This window comes from Danio rerio, chromosome 14 (assembly GCF_049306965.1).
Source record: "Danio rerio strain Tuebingen ecotype United States chromosome 14, GRCz12tu, whole genome shotgun sequence".
NCBI lineage: Eukaryota > Metazoa > Chordata > Actinopteri > Cypriniformes > Danionidae > Danio > Danio rerio.
In genome coordinates this window covers 35,178,473-35,204,947 of record NC_133189.1, presented here as the reverse complement: position 1 = coordinate 35,204,947, position 26,475 = coordinate 35,178,473, and the positions used below count along the sequence as shown (strand labels likewise).

Here is a 26,475-nt window from a genome sequence, read left to right as displayed (position 1 = left end):
AAACAAGGACAATACTTTACTTAACCTGACATGAAGTGTGTGCTGAAATCTCAACATAATAACATATTTGATGACCAATAGTCTTTTCTAGTCGTTTTATTGCATTTAAACACAGTTGGCGTCATTTGTTCTGGCAGCAGGTACATGATGAAATTTCAATTTGGAGCCTGTACTTCTTGTACCCAACATAATGATGTTTTATGTAGCTTCGCCTCCTGTTTTCCCTTCACTCTGACTCCAGCTAATGCTGTGTTGTAACTGTGAGTTTGGCACTAAGAGGGCCTGTACATATAAAAACTAATCAGTAAAGAGTATTCACAGCATTAACATTAAGTCATGGAAGCTCTGTAATGCTTTCTTGAACCGAAGAAGGTTATTCTTGCACGTAATACATTCAAGCGTCTGCCAAATAAAGCTAAATTAAATGTTTATCATTTAAAGTGATTCTGTCTCTTCAGAAGTCTTCAAAGGAGATACTTTAGACGTCAATTTTAGTAGAGTCAGGTAAATAGACTTTTAGTGGGACAGAAATCTCTTAGACTTGATTTAGAATCTTTTCAACTGTGCTCTGAATATGGACGTCGGTGTTATTAGACTGAAATTACTTTAGCATGAGTAATTAATGACAGAAGTTTAATTTTGGGGTAAAATAACCTTTTAAAGGGATAATTCAAGGCATAGGGATAATAAGTTATAATTTACTCGCCTTTCAATCATGTCAAACCTTTTTTTTTTCTTGAGATAAACACAAAAGAAGATATTCTGAAGAATGCTGAAAACCTGTAACCATGTGCTTCCGTATATTTGTTTTTCCTACTATGGAAATCAATGGTTATTGAATATAACCTTTAAAAAGCCCCTATTATACATTATAAAAGGTTTGGGTCTGGGGGTCTTCAACAACAGGCTGATATGCATGCAAGGCCAAAAAACACTTTCATTGTCTTATAATATGTGTTTATTTTACCTAATTATCCCAACGACGCTCACATGATTTGTTCAGCGATTCAATTGTTCCCAGACCCCTCCTTCGCGCGATGCTAATCTGCGCTGATTGGTCCGATGAACCATTCTGTTTTGATTGGTCGGCTGGGTTCAGCATGAGAGAAACGCCCAACACACCGCGTATGTGAGGAACAGCTGATTTAGCAAAGCTGAACAGCAGAGGAACGCATTTAAATCTGTAAAGGAAGAAGTATGCGTCAAGTTTTGAATGTGGTTTTGGATGCAATATGTGAATAACTCCATACAGATTTTACCGGAGAGATACAGTACAAGGACTGATCTATAATAGATAAATGATTACAAGCTGCATGGAAGGATTACAAGTTACAACACACTATTAAATACATATTTTGCAAACTACAGAGAACGAGGCAACAATTTTAATCACACTTGCATGTTATGATCTAGAGGAAGAAGAAACGGGTCCATATGAACCGTAACAGTTACTGACAAAGTCTGACAAAGTCCCATACACAATTGTCTCTGCTGCTATTTTCTTTAATAGCAAATGGCAGACAAATCCCGCGTAGCAGCATAGGTTATTGTATCAATCATCAGAAAAATGACAGCAACAAATACAGCACTAGGCTGGCTATACTGTGGTGTTGTTGTGAAAATGAACTTTAACCCTTTATTCCTCATAGCCAAATCTCCATCTGTCGGTGATCGTCATCTTCATGTCATGATCAGTCCCGTGATCCTCCACGCTCCGCTAGCGTCTGAAGTGAAATTGGCGTTCACGTTTTACCGCATCCGCCACTACATATTTGGTATGTTTATCGTATCAACGTCGATGTGTTCAAGCAATTGATCCAAACCCAACACGATTCATTTATTCGTTTCTGAGTCGACTATTTTGTTAAGGAATCAATACTTTTAAACATGGTGCACTTTCAGATTTAATCTCAGCTGGATGTTTTCATTCAGTGCTGTGTTACACACTGCATGGAAGCTCATTTTCAAAAACCCATAATAGGGACTCCTTAATCAAAATATCTTCCGTTGAGTTCAACAGAAAAAATAAAGATTTGAAACCACTCGAGGGGGATTAAACAGAGATTAAATCTGAATTTTGGGTGAACTATCCCTTTAAGCAAGAGCACAAGGCATCATGAGTGCTCCACATTAATTCATTTTGCCTCATGAGTAGCCACACAATGACCTACTAACATTTCCGCCAAAGAAAATTAATAATTAAAAATAGCAAAGCAGAAACGGCCTACACAAGGGCATTCTGGGTAACCACACTTGACCTTTCCAGTGAACTCCGGAGAGAGGGGTTTCCCAGAAATGTGATCCTGTGGGAAACACAGCAAGTGTCCGGCTGACCGTTATTCAGAGCCGTGCCCACATCCTCTCCACTGGCATTCCTGAAGGTCAAGTGCCACTCAGACAACATGTTACCCACGCCTCCACACTGCCCACACCTTGGCCAAGTGACTGGACCGGGCTCTCGCTGGCCTCGGGTTTGTTTATGATGGTTGATTTCAGGTTTTTGCCACCACAGTGACAGCCTGCTTCAAGATTTTGAGGGAAGCTTAACCATAAGTAGCACGTAGGTCAGTCAGTAGGAGCGGGTAATTCACACAGATGAGAGATTTGTGAGCCTGTTTATCTTGTTGCAGGATGTGAGTGTGAAGTTGCAAGCGTTTCTTGTATGATGGCTACTGTATGTTTCACGCGGTTTGGGAGGAAAAGCACAATGATAGTAACTGGAGGCTGAAGCAGCTCAGACAGAATGTGCAGATTCGCACGTCACCCTGCGGTTTGCCGTTTGTCACACTGAGTCAACATGACAATACTTTTAGGCTGGACTCTCTGAACTCCATTAAAACAACAACTCAAAGAGCTGCTGTTGGGCTCCGTCTGTGTCATGTTGGAGCAGCTTTTGTGTTTCCATACTGTGCCTGCAAATGCTGTTTATGTCAATGTCAATGTATGTGTGTACTTACAGAAAAGTGGGCCAGGAAAATAGTACTGCGTTTTATATGTCTGTGTGATAGTTTGCTTAAGCGAAAACATTTCACTCCCCTCAAAGCCAGAAATGTTTTATAAGAATTACAGTTAATATTTCTTGGGGTGGGTGAAAGGACCCATTCAGACTAAATAAAAAGTACCATACTGTATGTATAAACCATTACAAATCAGCAAATTTTGTATCTGTTAACATTAATAAATGCATCATTTACTAATTTTTCTCCAACTTAGTCCCTTTCAATCAGGGCCCGCCACAGAGGGATGAACCGCCAACTTATCCAGCCTATGTTTTACACAGCCGGAACCCAGTACTGGGAAACACCCATACACACTCACACACTCTGCGGCCAATTTAGTTTATTCAATTCACCTATAGCACATGTCTTTGGACTGTGGGGTAAACCAAAGTACACAAAAGAAACATTAGGAGAACGTGCACACTCCACACAAATGTCAACTGGCCCAGCCGGGACTCGAGACATGAGACAACAGTGCTAACCACTGAGTCACTGTGTCGCTTCTTAATTAATGCAGTATTGAATGCAAAAAGTTTTAAAAGCAGTTCAAATGTATTGTTTGTGGTGAATTACTGTCAATTAAGTATGAACTTTATTATAATGATATATTCCTGGTTGATATTTTCATGTGTTAACTTCATCAACTTCAAATATCAAATGAAATGAGTGTAGTTAACTCAAAATTTACTAAAAGTTAATTCTGCTAATTTGAAGAGTTTTGAACAGTGTTGAAGGTAATGAGATATTAAATACCCAATTACTTCACCTTAAATAGAGTAAGTTCACAGTACTCATATACAGTTGAAGTCAGAATTATTAGCCCCCCCCTGAATTATTACCCGCCCCCGTTTATTTGTTCCCCAATTCTTGTTTAACAGAGAGATTTTTTCAACACATTTCTAAACATAATAGTTTTAATAACTCATTTCTAATAACATTTATTTTATCTTTGCCATGATGACAGAACATAATATTTTACTAGATATTTTCAAGACACTTCTATACAGCTTAAAGTGACATTTAAAGGCTTTACTAGGTTAATTAGGTTAACTAGGCAAGTTAAGGTAATTAGGCAAGTTATTGTATAACAATGGTTTGTTCTGTCAAACAAAAATATAGCCTAAAGGGGCTAATAATTTTGTTATTAACTGATGTTTAAAAGGTTGGTGCTTTTATTCTAGCCAAAATAAAGCATATAAGACTTTCTACAGAAGAAGAAATATTATCAGACATACTGTAAAAAATTCCTTGCTCTGTTAAACATCATTTGGGAAATATTTAAAAAAGAAACGAAAAAAAATCGGGGCTAATAATAATTCTGACTTCAACTGTAGATTAGTTTTTGAACTTAAATAGTTTGTTGCAATCGGTTTCCTCAAATGGTTTGAGTTCCCTTAACTTATTGGGTTTTACAGTGTACAAACCATTTGAGTTAAAAAAAAAATCAATATGAGTACTAGGAACTTACTCCATTTAAGCTGAAGTAATGAGGTATTTAATTAACGCATTACTTTCAACACTAAGTTCAAAACTCTTCTTTAAATGAGCAGAACTAACTTTCAGTAAACTTTGAGGTAACTTCACTCATTTAATTTGATAAAGTGAACTGTTGTGTTTTACAGTGTAACAATGCGAGTACAAATATTGCAATTTTAATATAACCACTAGAGGGAGTCTGGTAATCAAGCAACTGCAGCGGCTAAAAATAGGGTATACATTTCTGATTAATGAAAGTCCTTACAAATCATTAAACTCACTGGAAGGCGCTAAAATTAACAACAGACCGATGTTTTGATATTTAGGAACCGTGTGATTAATATAACTGGGTCACATTTAAGTATTCAAATCCTGAGTAAAGCTTGCTTCTGAAGTGGTTTGTTTATCATCCACAGGTTCCTCAGCATCATCTGCTCCACACCATCGCATGTCTGTCTGACCTCCTCTCTTTACTAAACACTATTGGGGGTGTTTTTGTGTCTGTGCTCATCGAGACCTGTTGAAGGGGTGTGTGAGGATGCGGCCCGGGTGTGTTTTGCTCTTTTGTATGTGCATCTCTGTGTTTCTCCACCGCGCTATTTCACAGCCACCCACAGAAACTGACACCTACACGGTAAGGAGGAACGAAACCTTCCCCTGTCTCTCGCTACACTTTCTTTATCTTCATTATGTAAAATACACCCTTTCATCTTAAATTTACACAAACTGCAGGTGTACTCAGGCTACATCTACAGTGTTTACTTATTCATGTGTATTTTATAGGAATGTACAGATGGATATCACTGGGATTCACAGACTCAGCACTGCAAAGGTAAAACACGCTTCATGTCTCATATACCCCAAACCTCAAATTTACAGGATCCATAATCAGTATATACAAATACATCAAAAACATTTGATATAAGCGTATGGTTATAACTAAAACACATTTTTATAATGTAAACATAATAAATGGCCACAATGTAAACATAATAAATATACACACCGTATGCTGTGTAGGCCTGTTTGTATAAAATATACTACAGCTAAAAATATGGGAATCACTATGTTAAAAAAAATTACAAAACCTCGAATCAAGTAGCATAGTTTTCTTTTTATTTATAGACTATTTCAATGTGGTGATGTCATTGTCCCATAAACATTTCCTGCTTGTTGTCAAACTTTTTAATAACTGTAAAAAGAGGGAATTCAATCATAACTTAACGTTAAAACAGCTATATTAGCATTATTTATCTTCATGGGGACCTTTTTTTTGATTTTCGAAGCTATGGAAATGAATAATGTAAAACAGGAAATACGTTAATGCCATTTTTATTGTTTACGTCCCTCAAAATGGTCTATATATATTTTTTTAGACTTTAAATATTAAGCAAACATAATATTTTACAGTTATACATATCTTCTTTAAGTATTAACGATCTGAAAACATAAGAAATTTGTATTGACTTGTCATTTAAATTCAATAAATACCATATATATAATACAATAATGTATACAATATTCTTATTTTACATTTTGAGGATGCATAATAAATGAAACACTTAAAATGTAAAAAAAAGAATTACTCAAAACAAATATTCACTGTAAATTCATGCAGCTGAAAATAACTTTAAAGTGATCTCTTACAATTTGACACAATTGGCTGTAGTCTTAACTGTTATGCGGCCGATTATAATGACAACAACAATTTTTTCTTTATTTTAAATATTTCCCAAATTATGTTTAACAGAGCAAAGACATTTTCACAGTAGGTCTGATAATATTTTGTCTTCTAGAGAAAGTATTTATTGTTTTATTTTGGCTGGAATAAAAGCAATTTTAATTTTTTTAAAAGCCATTTTAAGGTCAAAGTTATTAGCCCCTTTATATATTTTTCTTCGATATCAAACAAATCATCGGTTTACAGTAACTCACCTAATTACTCTAATCTGCCTAGTTACCCTAATTAACCTAATTAAGCCTTTAAATGTCACTTTAAGCTGTATAAAAGTGTCTTGAAAAATATCTAGTCAAATAGTATTTACTGTCATTATGGCAAAGATAAAAAAAAAATCAGTTATTACAATTAAGTTATTAAAACTATTATTTTTAGAAATGTGTTGAAAAAAACTCTCTTTTAAACAGAAATTGGGGAAAAATTAAACAAGGGGGTTAATTTTTTAGAGGGGATAATAATTCTGACTTCAACTGTATAAATCAACATGCATGTGTCTGCAGATATAAATGAATGTGAGACAATCACTGAAGCCTGTAAGGGAGAAATGAAGTGCTTCAACCACTACGGTGGATACCTGTGCCTCCCTCGCTCAGCCTCGGTCATCCCTGCCGCTGAGCCACCCAACCAGATCGACCCGAGCCTGGAGAACAGAGTCAGTGAGCCTTTCAACTCGTGCCCTCTAGGTTTCGAGCCCCAGCAGGACAGCTGCGTGGGTGAGTGTGTGAAATCAAGTGTGTGTCGGTTCAAAACAGGTGTCAGACGGCCTGGTTTTAACACTTAATAGTTAGGATACCATTACGGAGAGTCATGTGTGTCCGAGTTAGGGATGATGTTCCAGGGATTAATAGATGATCAATTAAAAGTGCATTAGACAGTGCTTGATAAACTCTTTTCACCACAGTGTTGGACCCGATCCCGAAACACACTTGCAGCCAATCTAACTACTTTAGACAAACAGTATCAAAAAGAGTTTAGGTACCAGGTCTGAATTTGAGAAGCATTTCACCAAACTCAGCTGGTTTAATTATCTCATGAACATAAGAGATGTAGGTATTAAAATTGTATCCATGTGAGGTAGTAAAGACAGATGAATAATAACTAAATAGCCTTAAAAGTTTTCAACACACCATGATGTTCTTGAGTAAACACTGGCCTATTCACCATTGTGTACATCTGAGATGCTACTATTGACAGGTTTTGTATCAGACATTGCATTTAATCATTAATTTGTTTCGTTTTTAAGTGTCCTATAATGCTAGTGACTGTACCACTGAAGTATATACCCTCTTTCATTAATAAGGTTAATGGTTAATCAATGAATTTAAACGATGATCAATCTTGGGGATTTGTGGAAAACAGCATTGACATCTCTAGTGTGGATGGATCAAAATGAAAATCAATGTCTGTGAATGAGATAGTGGAGGGGGAGGAGGATCATTGCACGCAATGTTTTAGTTTTGACTGCTAGCGTTTGAATGACTCAGGCAGAAACAGGTGGTCAGGGGAAGCAGAGAGTGAGGTTTTTGCGCTCAGACAACTGTGGGAGTCATGCTGAAGTCTTGGCAGGAGGCCGATCTGCTGGGGGTCTAGGAATTCAGTGAGGCCGAGGCATCCCAGCTGTCGTCTACCGTCAAGAGAAAGGCAATAGAGATAATGTTACTCAAGATCGCTCTACGGAGACACGGTTTTCCCATCCCATGAGCTGTGAACCAATGAATGCTGCAAAAACTACATTTCAGAGTTATAGCAGTCTTAGGGCGCATATCCATCCAAGCATTTTTTTCTTGAAATTGTCAATGAAGATGCCTTGTTTTTTTTAAAGGTGCTCTATGATGAAAATCTGGGTATACCAAGGCATAGAAGAATAATAAAACATGAGTTTATGGAAATTTGCCTACTGTGAGACTCAGGTACCACTGTTTCCTCATTCCCATGTAAATTAAATAAAACCCCAGTGGACAACAGGCCAATCAGAAGACTAAACAAACTGTGATAAGACTCATGGGCCATACCCTCTGCATTTGCATATATGTCTACTTTAGGTCATTCATCCAGACCTAACAAGCAGCCACATCATCAAGAGACCTTGACTCATATGCAGCTCTGAGATCATTAAAAAGCTCTGAAATAATTAATATGCACACCTCAGGCTGCGTTTGGTAAGCCAAACGTTTTCTAGTGAGACAACAGTGATAACTTTCCTCCCTTATTATTTTAAGTGTATATTTCACTTACTATGTATGTGTGACTTTTATTTAGAAAATGGAAGTGCAAAAATGTAAACGTGTGTTACTGGGCAACAATAGCACTAGGCATGTTCAAACTCACCTCAGGTTGCGAAATTTACAGATTACATAATTATTCCTCGTTACACCGAAGAGGCATGAGGTATGTTTAGTTACATCGTTTGTTAATTTATCGTGTTTATTGTGAAATTTAACGTGTGCGTTTCAACAAAAACATGTAGACTGCTGAATCATGTCAAATCACTCAGCTCAACGGTCATATGATCATGTAGAGGTTGATTTTAATGGGGTATATTACCCCATATTACCAAAGCAATAAACCTACTGGATACCAGAGAACAATTTAACTTCTTAAACCAATGCAGTTGATGGCACCTTTAAAGGGTCATAAAACCCCTTTTTCAGTACAAGTCTACCGTAATAATTTTGAGTGGGCATGAAAGAGCAAAGCAGGACAGAAAGATGAAAGCGAGCAAACCTCATCTATCAGTGTGGCCCATACTGACTCTGATTAAAAATTTGAGTAAACACGTGAAAAAATTTTTTTATATTTAAATAGTGCATATTTTAAAATTAATTGAATGTGCTTTGAACAGACAGAAAATTCCTTAGACATTAAAACGACTGAAAGTAGTGTCTGTAAGTGTTGTGATATTTCACTGACAGATCAGCTGATAGACGCCGCTTTCAAATGCAACAGTGTCCATACTGAACTGTCTTGTAAACCGGTAATCATCAGGAGCCCATTTCAGTCATCTTGTCTGAGTGCAGTAAATGCTGTACTCATCATAATAGGGTATATGCAGAAGTATGCGGAATGACTTTTAATTTGTCAGTAACCTGGGTCAAGCGCATTTTCCTCACCATGTCTTTAAAACATTTACATTTATTTTACCCCTGTATATTCAATGGAGCTTCTGCGCTAGCCTGCTAATCCTGATGGGCACGTGTGTGTAAACGGCTTTTCATGTTGTTTTACGCTTGAGCACTAAATAAATGCCAAAGTCTATTTAGAGTAACTGATTATATTTTAATTATACTACAACATTGATGCTGTAAAAGGAACCATATAAAATGGAATAAAAGTCACATTTACCGTTCATCGGAAGTTTATCAATATGGGAAGAAACACTAGCTCTGCATATACCCTATACTCGCTACATCACCACAAGTCATCCCATGCTACATCGCCACAAGCTCATACAGACTTTAAACCCAGTAGATGAAAATAGTGTGAAAAGCACAAAACCAGTTAATTCCAGTTAAATAACCAGATATTTTATACAATTAAAGTAAACAAATGCTAACATTGTTTTAATTCATGTTCAGCACTCACAAATCTAGTAAAATATCAGAAAAGTTAGTCCAAGGTTTTATGACTCTTCAAATGCCAGCAGTGTAGCTCAGCATTTTTACAAGCTCTGACAGGTGGAGAAGCATTTAAAGCTAAGGGTTAGGGAGAAATGAAGTGCTTCAGCCACTATGGTGGGGATACTTTTGCCTCCCTCACTCAACTTAGGGTCAATCCCGCAACTGAGTCACCCAGTCGGATCGACCCAAGCCTGGAGAACACAGCCAGTGAGCCTTTCAACTTGTGCCCTCCAGGTTTCGAGCCCCAGCAGGACAGCTGCGTGGATGAGTGTGTTAAAACATGTGTGTGTTGTTTCAGAACAGCCTCCGTTTTAACACTCAATAGTATAGGATGCCATTACAGAGAGTCATGTGTGTCCGAGTTAGGGATGATGTTCCAGGGATTAATAGATGATCAATTAAATGTGCATTAAGAAGTACTTGAAAAATGCTTTTCACCACAGTGTTGGACTGAGTCCCGAAACACACTTGCAGCCAATCAGCATTAAGGGGAGTGTCTAACTATAGTAAAGATTAAAAAAAAAAAGAGTTGAGATACCATAACTGAAATTCATTCTCTAAGTCAGCTAGCAAAATTAGCCTATAATATTGAAAGTTTATCCATAACGTATGTAAAGACAATGAATAACTACATGGCCTAAGACTAAACACATTATGGAACTTCATGAGTAAACGTGTCATTTTCCATTATTTCATATGCACAATTTTACATTTCTGCAGTGCTAAACACATCGGTGAACATGAGCCTTTAAAAAGATACATCACCCTAAAATTCTATGTTTATTTATCTCAACTTAATGGCTACCAGCAGAGTCAGTAAAACATCTACAGGCACAATTAAATTATTACCTGTGACTCCTGACAAAATCTTATGAAGCAAAAGAATCAGTATGGGAAAGCAAGAGCATAATTTACAAAACCTTTAATTACCTACAGCCTCAGCAAACATTCCCCAGCATAGTATCAGAAGCAACAAACAATATTTTGTTTTTCATGTTTGATTTATGTCAATGTTTCTCAACCACTTCCCACCACCTGCTTTGCACATTTTCCATGTCTCTGTAATCAAACACACCTGATTCAGATTATCAGCTCATTAGCAGCAATTGAAAGACCTGTAATGGGTGTGACAGACAAAGGAGACATCCAAAACATGCAGTGCTGGTGGTCCTCCAGGAACATGGTTGAGAAACACTGATTTATGTTGATGTTTTTTGACACAAAAAAAATGTTGGAGAAAAGATTCTGCATCTATACTGAGTTTTTTGTTAACACATCATGACATTTACATCAACATATCAACACATTTTTTTAAACGCTCAAATGAATGAGATATAAGGCTAGTTTTTATCCTTGAACTCAAATGCTTATGTGAAATGGCCCGTTTCCACTGAGACGTACAGTACGGTATGGCACGGGTCACCTTTATCAGGCTTGTGTTTCTACTGCCAAAAGGGTACCCTTTTATTGGGCTTGGTATCTGACAGAAAGTTTCAGACGACGTCATTTTTACTCGAGGATATGTCCTAGTAAAGCTGTAAGGGTTTTTCACATATCATATAAGAAGCATTTCTCACTAAACAGATGCTTTATACACATAAATACTTGTGTATAAATGTTCATTACTAACCTTTCTGTGAACATGATTTGATTATAACTGCAGATCAATGATAGTATGAAAGAGCCTACTGTAACGTCTGCAATTATATGAAATAAATAAATAAATGCAGCATATATGAACACATACAGACCCTTACAGTCTCCGATATGTTGCCAATTACAGAAAAACTACACACAGCATACATTTAGTCCTTATTTGGGTTCAAAAACAACACAACATACCTGTACAGTTCACAGTCAGTGCAAACCTCTAATATGTATGTTGTTAAAAAGTAATTCTGTCATTCCGAGTTCATAATAGTCCAAAAGGCGATAATAATAATTAAACATGGCAGTTTGATCATGTTTTATGTTGCAGAAAGCATCATTTGCTGCTGTTTTTTTGGCTTCTCCTTTGTTTTTTCACAATTTACTCTCGCGTTTGTCCCTTTCTGAAAGGATCTGATATCAGAAACTCTTCAATATTCATGCACACATTATTAATATCAGCACAAGAAGTTCGTTATTTCAAATGTAGATGCGCAGCGAGCTCACTGGAGAAAGTAAAACCGATCGCACTTTTAGACGGGCTTGTAAAACAACAACAGGACACCGCAGATTTTGTTTTTCTTGGCTTGTAATGTCTCGGCTGTGTTTTAAAAAATGGCACTTCCTGTATTTTCATTCTCCTGCTTCTGAGAGTGATGTATCTCTGTAAACCAATAGCGTTCAGCTTCGCGTCTTTCATGCTAGGTACCCTTTGCAAAGCGTAACCTAAAAGTGGTATGGGACGGTTCGCTTCTAGGTACCCTTTGACGGTGGAAATGGGCATAAAAGCGTACCGTACCACTCAGTGGAAACGGGCCATAAGCTGGCTTTTTAAGTCACTTTTATAATTACAAGCAGAGTATGGCTGTGTGTAAAGTATACAGTGACATCTGCTGATAAAAAAAAAACTAAGCTCAGAATCAGTTTGAGAGAATAAAGATGCATTTTTGATGCATCTCAGAATTGATGCAGAATCAATTTCTCAAACAAATTTTCACCACAGCTCTAATATCCATTGACCTGCATCTCATGGATCACCAAAGACCACGATTTCAGCTAAAATGTATTTAATGTTCATTTTTTAAAAGAAAAAAAAAAAAACAGTCAACTAAATAACATTTAATTTTTGCTTGAACTGTCTCTTTAACTGAGAAGACAAACTGAACCCAAAATAAATTTCCATGATACTGTTTCCAAAAAAACAGATGTGGATGAGTGTGAACGGGACAGCCACGACTGCCAGCCCAGTCAACAGTGTTTCAACACAGAAGGCTCCTTCTCCTGCCAGTGTCCAGATGGTTATCGCAAAGTGGGCACAGAATGCATTGGTGAGAAACAAAAAGTGCCTGTTTAATTCTGTAGCACAAAATAATTACTACAACAATGGTTCACTGCTGTGAAGAAAAATCAGTCACAAGGCTGTCATCATTTACTCATGCTCCAGGCCTCCATTCTGAATTAAGTAGGTGCTTAATTGTGCTGGTCTTGTACTTAAATCGTGTTTTGATAATCTGTCATGCTTTAAAGAGTTACACTTATCTTGAAAGTTGGATTCACATTGCAAAAATACTAAAATACTAATGAATAATAATGTAATACTTTATTACTTTTCAAATGTCCTTCAGATTATCTTGGAATTCACATATTTGTCAGAAAGTTAATTATTATTTTTATTTAAAATGCATTACAACTTGTGTGATCATGTATAAAGTTAAATTATTTAATTAAATTATTACCTAATTATTAAAGCTCCCCCTACAATTATTAGCCCGCTATTTATTTTTACCCCCAATTTCTAATCCGCTTGTTAAGCATGACGTCACGCGGAGCGGCTTCCGGGTCCAAGCGCTCTATTCAACTGAATGGGGGAGATTCATGAAATGGTAATAATAAACGTTTACAAAGCGATTTAATACTTTCGAAAGTCACGATTGCAATATATATGTCCATGCCTAATATCCAATGCCCAGAAAGTAATTTATTGTTTTATAAATTGTTAAAATTTTGGTATTTGTTATGCAGCAAGCCCAGAGATTGTTGTGTACACTATGACTTTATATAAAATTAACTTTAATGTGCGATATGAATAAAAAGTGATCATAAACGAATGATTTTTCCACTCAAGTGAATGGCGGCTTGGACCCGGAAACAGTATTACATACGTCACAAACACGTCACCATTTAACAAGCAGATAATTCTGACTTCAACTGCTGACACTAAAATGTCTTTGATTCCAATAGGTCTAAATATCTTAGTTTACCAAATGTGCATGTCTGTATAATTGGAAGTACAAAATATATTTCTAGTTTCCATTTTAAAAAACTATACTTATTTTTCACAAGAGCTTCTTTTTGTTAAGTATTCACTATAGAATTATTATAAGAGGACTACATATGGCTTGTATGGCTTATTCCAAGTATTTTTTCGTGTTAAAGCTGGTTCATGTATTTACAAATACGGTGAAACCCAAACAGGTGAACTGAACAATGAGTAAATTTACATGGACATCAAAAATTAGATTTTAATACGATTGATCAAATACTCTGATTAAGAGTCTACCATGTAAACAGTGACTTTTGATTACCTTAATATGAGAAAAGTCATAAACTAAACAGAAATTGGATAAATACATGTGGAGTATGCCGATTTTAATGGCATTATTGAAGTTCAGTACAGACATGTAAACACCGCAATCAAACTATAACCATCATGTTTTTCCGACAGGATAATTTATACACACACGGCTGTTTAACACTATTCTCTGCACCTACAGAGTCAGTGAAGAACCAGACACCTGCATCACAAAACGCAGAGGTTTTTTCCAATACGGCGTGCGGTATCAAATTCCATTAAAACAACACTCTCCCAGCAGTTCATAGCTGCATCCAATATCTCGTTTGTCACTGGGGGCATGCATGACATGTTCCTGAATGAAAGTGAAAGTGCCAAACTGCAGTTAAAGTCGACAAATTAAAAATGTAACACTCAAAATGGATGAAAATGAAACTCCAGAGGAACGCTAATCGCTTATCAAATTATGTGCTATAACATGTAAAATGGGATTATGAAAGCAACATTCAAAAAGCAACTCATAAACACCTTAATCATAATATTGTCTTATTCAAGATTAAGGGAAAAAAATTAGATTACTGATGTCCATGTAAGTGTAGTCATTGACAGAATTTTCGTTTTGTGTGAAGTGAGCTGCCCTATATTAAAAGTCTATAATCTATTAATCTATAACCTTACATTATAAGATAATATTTATAAATAGATATGTGACGCATGGATAAATTAATATTGCCTTTTATCATTAATAATATTTTATATTCACTTAATAAGTTGTTCCCAAACCAGTGTTTGAGTGTTCTGTGAAGATCTGTCATTGTCTTTACAGTCACTCCTATGAGGATTAAAATGCATATGCGATCTAATTTTATGTTTTCATACCTGTCAGACATTGACGAGTGCCGGTACCGTTACTGTCAGCATCGCTGTGTTAATGTCCCTGGCTCTTTCTCCTGCCAGTGTGAGCCTGGTTTCCAGCTGGCTGGCAACAATCGCTCCTGTATTGGTAAGCCAACCCACACGCTCACTCCCACGTCCCGTTTTACCATAGCCTGAGTCATAGGCCAACACACACACCACATGCACACCACACGCATGCATGCACACACATGCACACACACACACACACACACACACACACACACACACACACACACACACACACACACACACTACTCAAAATCCAAACCCACATACTTACACAACTCCATCCTACACCTCATTTTCTTTCAGTATGAGCCAAAATATAAACCAGTAAAAGAGAACTTTGTGCACAGTGGAAAACGAGACATTGAGTCATTAAAATCAGTGTGATTTGCTGTTTGCACCACATTTTGGTTTCATAATTGGATGTTTGAGTGAAACAGAATGTATGACATGATTAAAAATGTAGGATAAGAACCAAAGGAACCAAACAGAATCATGTATACAAGCAGTATACAGGAGCATACTGTACAGTATATAATGTCTCTTTCGACTCTCATATGATGAAACACAATGAAAACTGTGGCATCTTAAAATGATTAGATGTTGATGTTAATGGCAACAAAAATTGCAGCACTGAAAGTTTATATTTCACATATTAGCCCCTGTCAAAATATCTCAAGATCATAAAGATTTGTAAAAATAGCAATATTGTGAAATATTATTTTTACTTTAATAATGTCTAAAAATGGCTCAGTGCCTCACAGCAATAAGGTCGCTGGTTCGAGTCCTGGCTAGGTCAGTTGGCATTTTTGTGTGGAGTTTGAATGTTCACCCCGTGTTCATGTGGGTTTTCTCTGGGTGCTCCGGTTTCCCCCACAGTCCAAAGAAATGTGGTATAAGTGAATTAAATAGTAAATTGGTCGTAGTAGTGTGTGTGTGTGTGTGTGTATTTGAGTGTTTATGGGTGTTTCTCAATACTTGGTTGTAGCTGAAAGGGAATCCGCTGCGTAAAACATATGCTGGAATAGTTGACAGTTCATTCTGCTGTGGCGACCTCTGAAATAGAGACTAAGCTGAAGGAAAATGAATGAAATTAATGTCTAAAAATGTATTTTATTTTTTTGATTTAAGGCTATATTTTCGGAGAGGTACTCCAGTCTTCAATGTCACATGATCCTTCAGAAATCATTGTAATATTTATTAAGGTTTATTATATGTGCTCAACCATTGATATTAGTGCTGATTAATATCAAATCTTTCTTCTGCCTCATACGCTTATGGAAACCACGATACATTTGACTTTTTAAGAGTTTAATAAATTCAGAATTCAAAGTACAAAATAACAGCATTTAGCAACACATTATTGTGTTAATGAATACAATTTCTTTCTAAAATAAAAAAAAAAAAGTAGTCATCGTGTTTTTAATATTTCATTCATCATTCATTCATTTTCTTGTCGGCTTAGTCCCTTTATTAATCTGGGGTCACCACAGCGAATAAAATGCCAACTTATCCTGCAAGTTTTTACGCAGTGGATGCCCTTCCAGCCGCAACCCATCTCTGGGAAACATCCTCACACACATTCACACACACTTATACACTAAGGACAATTTAGCCAACCCAATTCACCTACACTGCAAGTCTTTGGACTGTGGGGGAAACCGGAGCACCCGGAGGAAACCCACGCGAAGGCAGGGAGAACATGCAAACTCCACGCAGCGACCCAGCAATCTTCTTGCTGTGAGGCGACAGCACTACCTACTGCGCCACTGCCTCGCCGTTTTTAATATTTATAAACTTAATTTTTAATAATGCTTCATGAGGCATCACATGACACTGAAGCCTGCAGTAATGTTTGAATCACAGGAATACATTTTATTAAACAATATCTTTGTTCTCATTAAATAGACATGAAACATTTAACACATGTAATTTGTTGCCTTTTTTCTTGTCCCCCTCTCAACCCACAATTCCCCTTTTGCTCCCATATACTTTTCAATTCTATTAGATGGATGGATGGATGGATGGATGGATGGATGGATGGATGGATGGATGGATGGATGGATGGATGGATGGATGGATGGATGGATGGATGGATGGATGGATGGATGGATGGATGGATGGATGGATGGATGGATAGATAGATAGATAGATAGATAGATAGATAGATAGATAGATAGATAGATAGATAGATAGATAGATAGATAGAAAGAAAGAAAGAAAGAAAGAAAGAAAGAAAGAAAGAAAGATAGATAGATAGATAGATAGATAGATGCCGAGCACTGTAGACAGTCAGACAGAAAGACTTCTCTGAAATAACTAATAAAGAGTAATGTTTTTTTCTGATCTAAAGCAGGTTTGCACATAATATAAAACATATTGGTAAAGCCTCTTATAGTACATCATATATTTTTCTAAGGTCATAGGTGTAAAAGGTCCATAAGCCATTTTGTAAAGGTTAGAAGGGATCATTCTTTCCATTTGAGCAGTATTAACCTTTGAACCAGAAGCATAGAAAAGGCAATCTCCTTTTACAGTATTTTAAAGTAAAAAAATATCTCCCTCATTGTATCTTTCACAGTTTAAACAAATCAAATGTTTAACTGTTAAATGTTAAACGAGGTGTTTTGGTTAAATTTGACGCAACCAATTAAAATAAGCTGACCTCATTTTCTCTATTTTCGCTAAGGTATTTTTTATTATTGCTCTAAAATATGTTCTTTTTAAATGGCTGGGTAAAAAAACAACTTGTACCCAATTAAACATTATATATTGTATTTTAAGAAACCTTTCAAATATTTTGTAACAGTAAAGATGTCAAACTAAGAAATTAAAATAAAACATTGACTTCTGCCATCTTTATTAATCTCAAAAACACAGATTTTATATCTATTTCTATTCAGGATATATTTCTATTCTTTGAAAGAAAATATGTCACTGCACTTTTCAGGTCCATATAATGATTGTATGCTGGTGGTACATAAGCTATTTGTTTTTCAGATGTTTGCTGAATCGTGGGCTAAAAACTAAATAAAATAGTCATAAAAAGTGTAAAAGAATAAAATTTTTTAAATAAAAATGTTAAAACGCGGTAAACATTAAAGCCAGTTATCACCTTATTACTATTCCCATCCTATTTGTTATATAATTTCCAACATCCTTTTCACTTGCTATGGTGCAAATCACGCTGACTTTAGTATCACAATTTTCTCATTTTTCACCATGCACAGAAAACTGTTATTTTAAACTGAAATACAACTTAGGAGTATTACTATTGTATTTGTAGATTTGATCAAATAAATCCAGTTTTGCTGCATTGATTATAACTCTCGACCTCTAAAAGTTTCATATAATAAACTCATCTGCTTTCTGGTTGTGTTATGTTCAGATGTGGACGAGTGTGGTATGGGGGCCCCCTGCAGTCAGAGGTGTTATAATACATACGGGACGTTCCTGTGTCGATGTGAGCAGGGTTATGAGCTCGGGCCAGATGGCTTCGCATGTAACGGTAAGCCGGGAGCAAATACAAACAGCCACACGTATTCATGAAAAACTGGAGCAACTGATTACATTGACTGTTTATCTTCAGACATAGACGAGTGCAGCTACTCCAGCTACCTGTGCCAATATCAGTGTGTGAATGAGCATGGCAAATTCTCCTGCGTTTGTCCTGAAGGCTATCAGCTCCTGGGCACTCGCCTCTGCCAAGGTTTGCTTCAATTTAATACGCTTTCCAAGCACACTCTGCCTTCCAGTCCATGCATATAAGAAACATTGCTTATTTCAATCTAGACATAAATGAGTGTGAGACAGGAGCTCACCAGTGCTCCGAGGGACAGACTTGTGTGAACATTCATGGAGGTCACAAATGTGTTGACAACAAAAGCTGTCAGGATCCCTACATGCAAGTATCTGAAAAGTAAGTCGCATTTCAGGCTATTTATTTCACACACAGTTGGAATTTCGAAGATTTATTAATTGCTCATAAATAGTGTTTGTTTTTAAACATACTTGACATGGTTTCTCAAATCATCTAGTTTAATTTTCCAAATCTCAGTCCAGTTCTTCAGTCTGCGCCTTGGAGCGTGTTTCGGCAAACTTCCACAAGCTTTAAATGAATAACAGGTGCTCAGGCATTTCTGAAGAAATATCTGGCTAGATGGATTGCAATTTGCTGGACATATGGGGAACATTCTTGTGTAATCTGGTACAGTTGTAGCTAACATAGTCATCAGTCATGCAAAAAGTTGACAGAGGGGGTTGAAAACCATAGTATAGGACTAGTAAGGTTGCCCCCCTTTAAAGGTTGACTAAATGTTCTATTAGTTTATTATGGAAGCTGGTCTGGTTGATCCATATTAAAGGGATAGTTCACCCAAAAATAAAAATCTGCCATTATTTACTTATCCTCAACTTGTTTCAAACCTGTTTAAGTATTTTTTCTTCTGTTGAACACAAAAGGAAGATATAGTTATGAATGTTGGGAAAAGGCCAATGACTTCCACTGATATTTTTATCATTGACTGCTTTTCCCCCCTTTCTCCACAATGACAATATAATAAAGATAATATATATAATTTAACATTTACATAATTCTAGAGGTTATGCATCATTGCGAGAACATGTTTGGCAAACTTTTATTATATTTTATACGTATTCTATTTATTATTTTATTTTCATGATTAGGTTAAATAATTTTATATATGTATGTATATAGATATACATGTGTGGAATGGATAGATTTGTCTATATATATATATATATATATATATATATATATATATATATATATATATATATATATATATATACATACAGTTGAAGTCAGAATTATTAGCCCCCCCTGAATTTTTAGACCGCTTGTTTATTTTTTCCCCAATTTCTGTTTAACAGAGAGCAAACTTTTTTCAACACATTTCTAAACATAATAGTTTTAATTACTCATTACTAATAACTGATTTATTTTATCTTTGCCAGGATGACAGTAAATAATATTTTACTAGATATTTTTCAAGATACTTAAACAGCTTAAAGTGACATTTAAAGGCTTAACTGGGTTAATTAGGTTACCTAGGCCGGTAAGAGTAATTAGGCAAGTTATTGTATAACAGTGGTTTGTTCTGTAGATAATCAAGAAAAAAATAGCTTAAAGGGGCTAGTAATTTTGTCCCTAAAATTGTGTTTAAAAAATGTAAAACCGCTTTTATTCTAGCCGAAATAAAACAAATAAGACTTTCCCCAGAAGAAAAAATATTATCAGACATACTGTGAAAATTTCCTTGCTCTGTTAAAGATCATTTGGAAAATATTTAAAAAAGAAGAAAAAAATTTGATGGGGGCTAATAATTCTGACTTCAACTGTATATATATATATATATATATATATATATATATATATATATATATATATATATATATATATATATATATATATATATATATATATTCCTAAAAAATCAATAAAAACTTAAGTATATAAAAAAGGGAAGGTTTGGAAGCAATTGAGTTACCACTTAAATTTTAAAGCAGAGGTCCCCAAAGTATGATGAAGAGGGTTGGGGCGAATGCCTTTAACACAGAGATCGTCATTTCTAATTTGACGTAACCTGTTTTGTTTGTTTTATTGCTGAGCTACAAAGAAAGCAAACTCAAATTAAATATTTCAATTAAATGTAATTGAATCAGATTTTTAAAAATGTAAATTCTGTTACTCGATGAATAGAGGACTATGCAGAAGATATCAGCAAGCAAATCAAAGCTAAAACTAGTGTAATTTTGCAATACATTAGACATTTTTAATTAGTTCTGTTTTTACTGTAATAGGTTCATTATAAAATGTAAAAAAATAATGCTGTTGTTAATATAAAACAATATTTTCTAAACATTATTAAATAAATAAGAATATGTCCTATGGTAAATTACCCCACATATATTTGCCTTTGGCCCATTAGCCTCGATCAAGTTTGGTTGTTGCCCCTACATAAGAAAAATTTTGGACACCCTGTTATAAAGAAAGATTTCTTTTGTGTAAACTATGCTTTTAATTATTACCGCCAGGAAGACAATCTAAGGTGTATGTGTGATTGTTTTTAACAGTTAAAAGACAACTCCCAAAAGCTTTCCTCACTACAGTAGATGGTGTTTCTAGTTAACCATACCCATCCATTGCAGCATCAACCAACAGATTCTTAGATGTTTAATATCTTATCTTAAATGTGCAGTCAGTACATTGTACAGTACACCACAAGCACTTGTATTAACTGTATGTGCATGCCAGGGAGTAAAGTAAGTATTGAACATCACTAATTTTCTCAGAAAACATTTCTAAAGGTTGAAATTTTCACCAGATGTCAGTAACAAAAACTAATTCTTTAGAAATTAGGTTACAGTGGGGGAAATAAGTATTCAACACGTCAACATTTTTCTTAGAAAACAGATGTTTAAAGTTGCTATTGACTAGATGTTGGTAACAACCAACAAAATCCATATATGAAAAGAAAACAATTATTCGTTAATATTATAGTTTAATATTACAGTTATAAGTTATGTGTAATAAAATGAAATGACACAGGAAAAAAGTATTGAACACATGAAGAAAGAGAGGTGTAGAAAGGCAGTAAAAGCCCAAACAGCAACTGAAATATCTCAGTAGTTCTTAAGTAGATCTTCGTTATTGTAAATTATGGTTCACTGCTTCAGTCCAACATCTACATTAGCAGGATGAAAAAGATGAAACCAGAGTGGACATTTCAGCAAGACAATGAGCCAAAACTCAGCCAAGGAAACTCTCAAATGCTTTCAGAGAAAGAAAAACAAGCTGTAGAATGGCCCAGCCAATCACCTGACTTGAATCCAATAGAAAATACAAAATAAAGATCAGATTTGACAGACAAGACCCACAGAACCATCATGATTTTTACACTGTTGAAGTCTGTGAAAAACTCACACCTGAGCAATGCATATGACTTCATTCCCCATATGAGAGGCGTCTTTAAGCTGGCATCACCAAAAAGCCTTTTATATAAAGCATTAAATACATTTCAGTAGTTGTGTCATTCTATTGTTCTATTCTTATTACACATAAAAAAATACTGATTTACTTTGTTTTTAATTTTTATGTTTGTATTGTTTTAGGTTTTTACCAAAATCTGGTTCAATTTCCTGTCAACAGGAAATATTGCCTGGAAATATTATTTCCAGAAAAAAAAAACATGAAGTGTTGAATACTTTTTCCCCCACTGTATGTGTAATAAAATAGAAAATTGATGCAGGAAAAAGTATTGAACACATGAAGAAAGGAAGGTGTAAAAAATGCATAGAAAGTCCAGATAGCAATCTCTCAGTAGTTAGAAAGCAACTCTGCCCCTCGTCAGTGTAAATGAATATTAGCTGCTTCAGTCCAAAAACCTACATTACTAGAATGATGAAGATTAAACCAGGGTGAAAACTTCAACAGGCTATGATCCCAAATGATCCCTGCCAATGAAACTAACCTGGTTTCAGGAAATAAAGCTGCCAGAACAGTCCAGCTGATCACCTGACCTGAATTCATTATAAAATAATAACGAAAGCTCAGAGTTGATAGACGAGACCCACAGATCCATCGAGATTATTAAAGACTATTAAAGCCTTTTGTACAAAGTATTTAATACATTTCAGTAGTTCAGTACTTTCTCCTTGTGCCATTCCATTGTTATTGCACATAACATAATCCTCAAAAATTAAAAAATGTGTTTTTTTTATGTTTTGGTTTTTAGCAAATTCACAACAATTTATTTTAAACGATTCCTATAGAAATATATTTCCCAACAAAAAGGACAAAAAAGGGGTTTTAAGCATAAAAACAATATAAATATAATATCAATAAAAAAAATTGGAGCAAAAACTAGTGATTATAAATATTTTCTAATCCTCTCTTTTCATTCCAGTCGCTGCATGTGTCCAGTCTCCAAGCCTGCCTGTCGAGACATGCCGTACTCTATTGTCCATCGCTACATGAGCATCACATCAGAGCGCTCCGTCCCTTCAGACATCTTTCAGATTCAGGCCACCAGTGTCTATCCTGGAGCCTACAACACCTTCCGCATCCGCTCTGGAGATGACAATGGAGACTTCTATATCAGAGTATGTTCAATTTTATTCTCATTTCCATATATTATCAATTAATATGGAACATTGTTGTATTGCTGTGAAAACTGACATACAGGTAGTCTTTGCATTTTATGTTGTTTGCTAATACAGTGATCTAAACAGCCCCAAGTACATACCATGTCACATTTTTGAACCTGGATTTATTACTGTAATAAATTCGATACGATCATAATAATCTGCTATTATGTTTGTAAAGAATATTAGAATGATTTCATGAATGATGCAAAAATTCAGCTTTACTATTACAGGAATTAATATTAAAGCAATGTATAATTAAAATGAAAATTAATACATTTTTAATAAGTTATCTCTATAAAATCATGTTTATTTATATATTTAGGGATACTTTAGAGATAAATATTAACTTAGAAACTCTCCCAAATCATACATTTAGTGTCAATTATCATGAAATAATTAAGTCTAATTTTATCTTTTTTGTGTGTTTAATCTACTCAGTTAAATTAACATATGCATGAAACATATATATATATATATATATATATATATATATATATATATATATATATATATTTTTTTTTTTTTTTTCACAATAGTTTTTTTGTCATATCACACATTAAAAGCCACAAATGTAATAGTTTCTGCTCCATCCCAATATTTAAATCATTTAGAAAAGATATGAACGTAAGATCCTGATTTAAAATTTTAATACAGCACACCGTCTTTTTTAAAGCACTGATAGAAATAGCATGTGACTTGATTTCACAACCTCTGGTTAAAACCTTTAGGGCAGGGGTGTCAAACTCAATTCCTGGAGGGCCGAAGCCCTGCACAGTTTAGTTCCAACCCTGCTCCAACAAACTTACCTGTAGGTTTCAAACAATTCTGAAGGACTCAATTAGTTTGATCAGGTGTGTTTAATTAGGGTTGGAACTAAACTGTGCAGAGCTGTGGCCCTTTTGGAACTGAGTTAGACACCTGTGCTCTAGGGTGTTTTTACACCCGCCTTATTTAGTTTGGTTGAATCACAGTAGAGTTTGTTTTCTCTCTTGGTGCGGTTTGATTTGGCAGGTTGTGAATGTAGCAATCGCACTCAAGTGCGCACCAAAAGAGGACAAAAAAGTGGACTGAGACCTCCTTGAAGAGCTGGTATTGGTACGCTTAAAAAATATCTGGAGTGGTTAGTTTGTGGTAAGAACATGATCCGAACTAAAACAGACCCAACCGCCTTTTTGGACTAATCCAGCTGGCGTAGTCCAATGTGCTGTTCCATTTTATGGGGTGTGGAAATATAAAATGTTTGTTGACAGCACTTTACCAATTATTTTAAACAGAGAAAGAGGGGAAAAAACATGACCTGATGGATCGTTGGTAATATTTCTGGAAGATGACCATGTCGCAGTTTAGCAAAATGAATTCACGCCTCCTCCTGAAATGACTTGCAATGCGCCTTTTCTTTTTGCAATGCATTAAAACATTGTTTTCCAAGTTTGTCTAAAGTGATGTATACAAACTATATAGTATTCTATGACCAGGAATCAGCCAGTGCAGTCGTCCCTCCATAGTAAAAAGCAACATTTTGTGTATATTGGTTTGTTTACTTGTGGGAGCCTCATTGGCATTTTCCCACACGTTAATTCTGACCAATCCAAAAGCAGTTTAGGAAACACATTCAATTACATCTGGCCAATGAGTGATGTGGATTTTTATCACATGACTGCATTTCGGTTCTTTTCAACTGGTTTGAAACAAAGCAATTAATGTAGTGTGAAAAGGACCCCAAAACAGCAGAACAATGCTACAATGTATCATTTGTTGACCTTGGTCCAGACCAAATCAACCGAACCACAGATGTGAAAGCACTCTAGAATGCACTGAGGCTTTTTTATTGTTCTTTTTTTATTTATTTGTACAAAAATGTTTGTAATATATAATGGGAGATGAATTATTTGTCAGCTCTGTTATTGTGAACTCTGATATTGAGAAATTTCAGCAAAATTTATGCTTACACTTACTTTAAATACAAAAATATGATCAAATTACGTAAAATCCTACATTTACATATGCCCTGTGGCATCTATTTTGAGATAAACACCTTGATCTTATGCACAAAGTGCTGAAAAACAACTCTGGTGATGGCTTAAAAAGTTTAACAACAATTAGTGACTGAATCATTTTTTCCTAGTTCCATTTTACATTAATAAGGCATTCTGTACATTCTACATACTGAACGTTGCATGTCATTACAGTTGAAGGAAAATAAATGCAAAATGCTTGAAATGTACACAGAATTCTAGGATTAGTCACAGACCGAAAAAATTAAGTTTACTGTTTGTTTAAACTTCTTATTTAAAATGATTTAAAACAACACTATTCCTGGTTTTATTTTAAGACAACTTAATTGTTTTATGTTCAATCCACATGTGTAAAAAAGCTTAAACATATTAACTTCCTTCATGTTGTTTCAACACAAATTGATTGTTGAAAATGATTTTTTACATTGCATAATCATAAATCGTGGAACATTAATGTAAAGAATCAGTGTCAACATTTGAAATGACTTTGTGTTTTGTTCCTCAGCAAATCAACAACATCAGCGCCATGCTTGTTCTGGCCCGTGCCGTCAACGGCCCTCAAGAGTATGTGCTGGATCTCGAGATGGTTTCTATCAACCCACTCATGAGCTACCACAGCAGCTCTGCCCTGCGCTTAACTATCTACGTTGGGCCTTACGCCTTTTAACTGAAAGAGAATTGGAGATGTGGAGAGGGAGACACAGCGGTGGAAGAGTGGAAGCACTGATCGATTCATGCAACGAGGAGGCCTTATGAGCTGGATATGTCTGCTGATCTGTCTGCAGACGGCATTTCCGAGATTGTACAAAAGAGAAACACACCAACCTATACAACTTCTACGTCATAAATGATAATACTAAAAAGGTTATCCGCTTGTTAAGTTGAGACTATGCAATACTGTTTCCTGGTCCAAGCCTCTTCAATCAATAGAATTGAGAAATCTCTCAATAGTCAATATTATGACCACTTTTCTTGTCATATCATACATTAAAAGCCACACGTTTCTGCTGCATCCCAGATAACAATATTTGAATCATTCATAAAAGACGAATATAATGGTAATATCCTTTCAATTTTTAATACAGATCACTCTGAGCTTATATTAGCACCATTTGTTGTCTGATTGTGGCATCTGACAGATAGAGCCGTTGGACTAGAGAAAATAAAATTGCACATTAGGATATTTCATATTTCTGCCATATAAATACAACTTCACCAGATGGCTTGAACAGCTCTATTTAGAAAAAGGCTCATTCATTTAGTGAATTTTGTATATTATATTATAATCAAATTAAAAACGTAGATAAATACAATTGAG

At 35.4% G+C, this 26,475-nt stretch overlaps 1 protein-coding gene across 1 annotated transcript in view; it reads left to right on the top strand.

Annotated features, from left to right (window-relative positions):
* The window catches only part of efemp2a (EGF containing fibulin extracellular matrix protein 2a), a 31,168-nt gene extending 5,153 nt beyond the window's left edge, over positions 1 to 26,015 (top strand). The window contains 10 exon segments of the mRNA NM_001008587.1: positions 4,892 to 5,109; positions 5,259 to 5,307; positions 6,714 to 6,926; positions 12,683 to 12,805; positions 14,936 to 15,052; positions 18,362 to 18,481; positions 18,563 to 18,682; positions 18,766 to 18,892; positions 22,902 to 23,097; positions 25,663 to 26,015. Coding sequence (NP_001008587.1) covers positions 5,014 to 5,109; positions 5,259 to 5,307; positions 6,714 to 6,926; positions 12,683 to 12,805; positions 14,936 to 15,052; positions 18,362 to 18,481; positions 18,563 to 18,682; positions 18,766 to 18,892; positions 22,902 to 23,097; positions 25,663 to 25,824 — 1,323 coding nt within the window. The 5' untranslated portion in view covers positions 4,892 to 5,013 and the 3' untranslated portion in view covers positions 25,825 to 26,015.
* Positions 26,016 to 26,475: the final 460 nt, after the last annotated feature.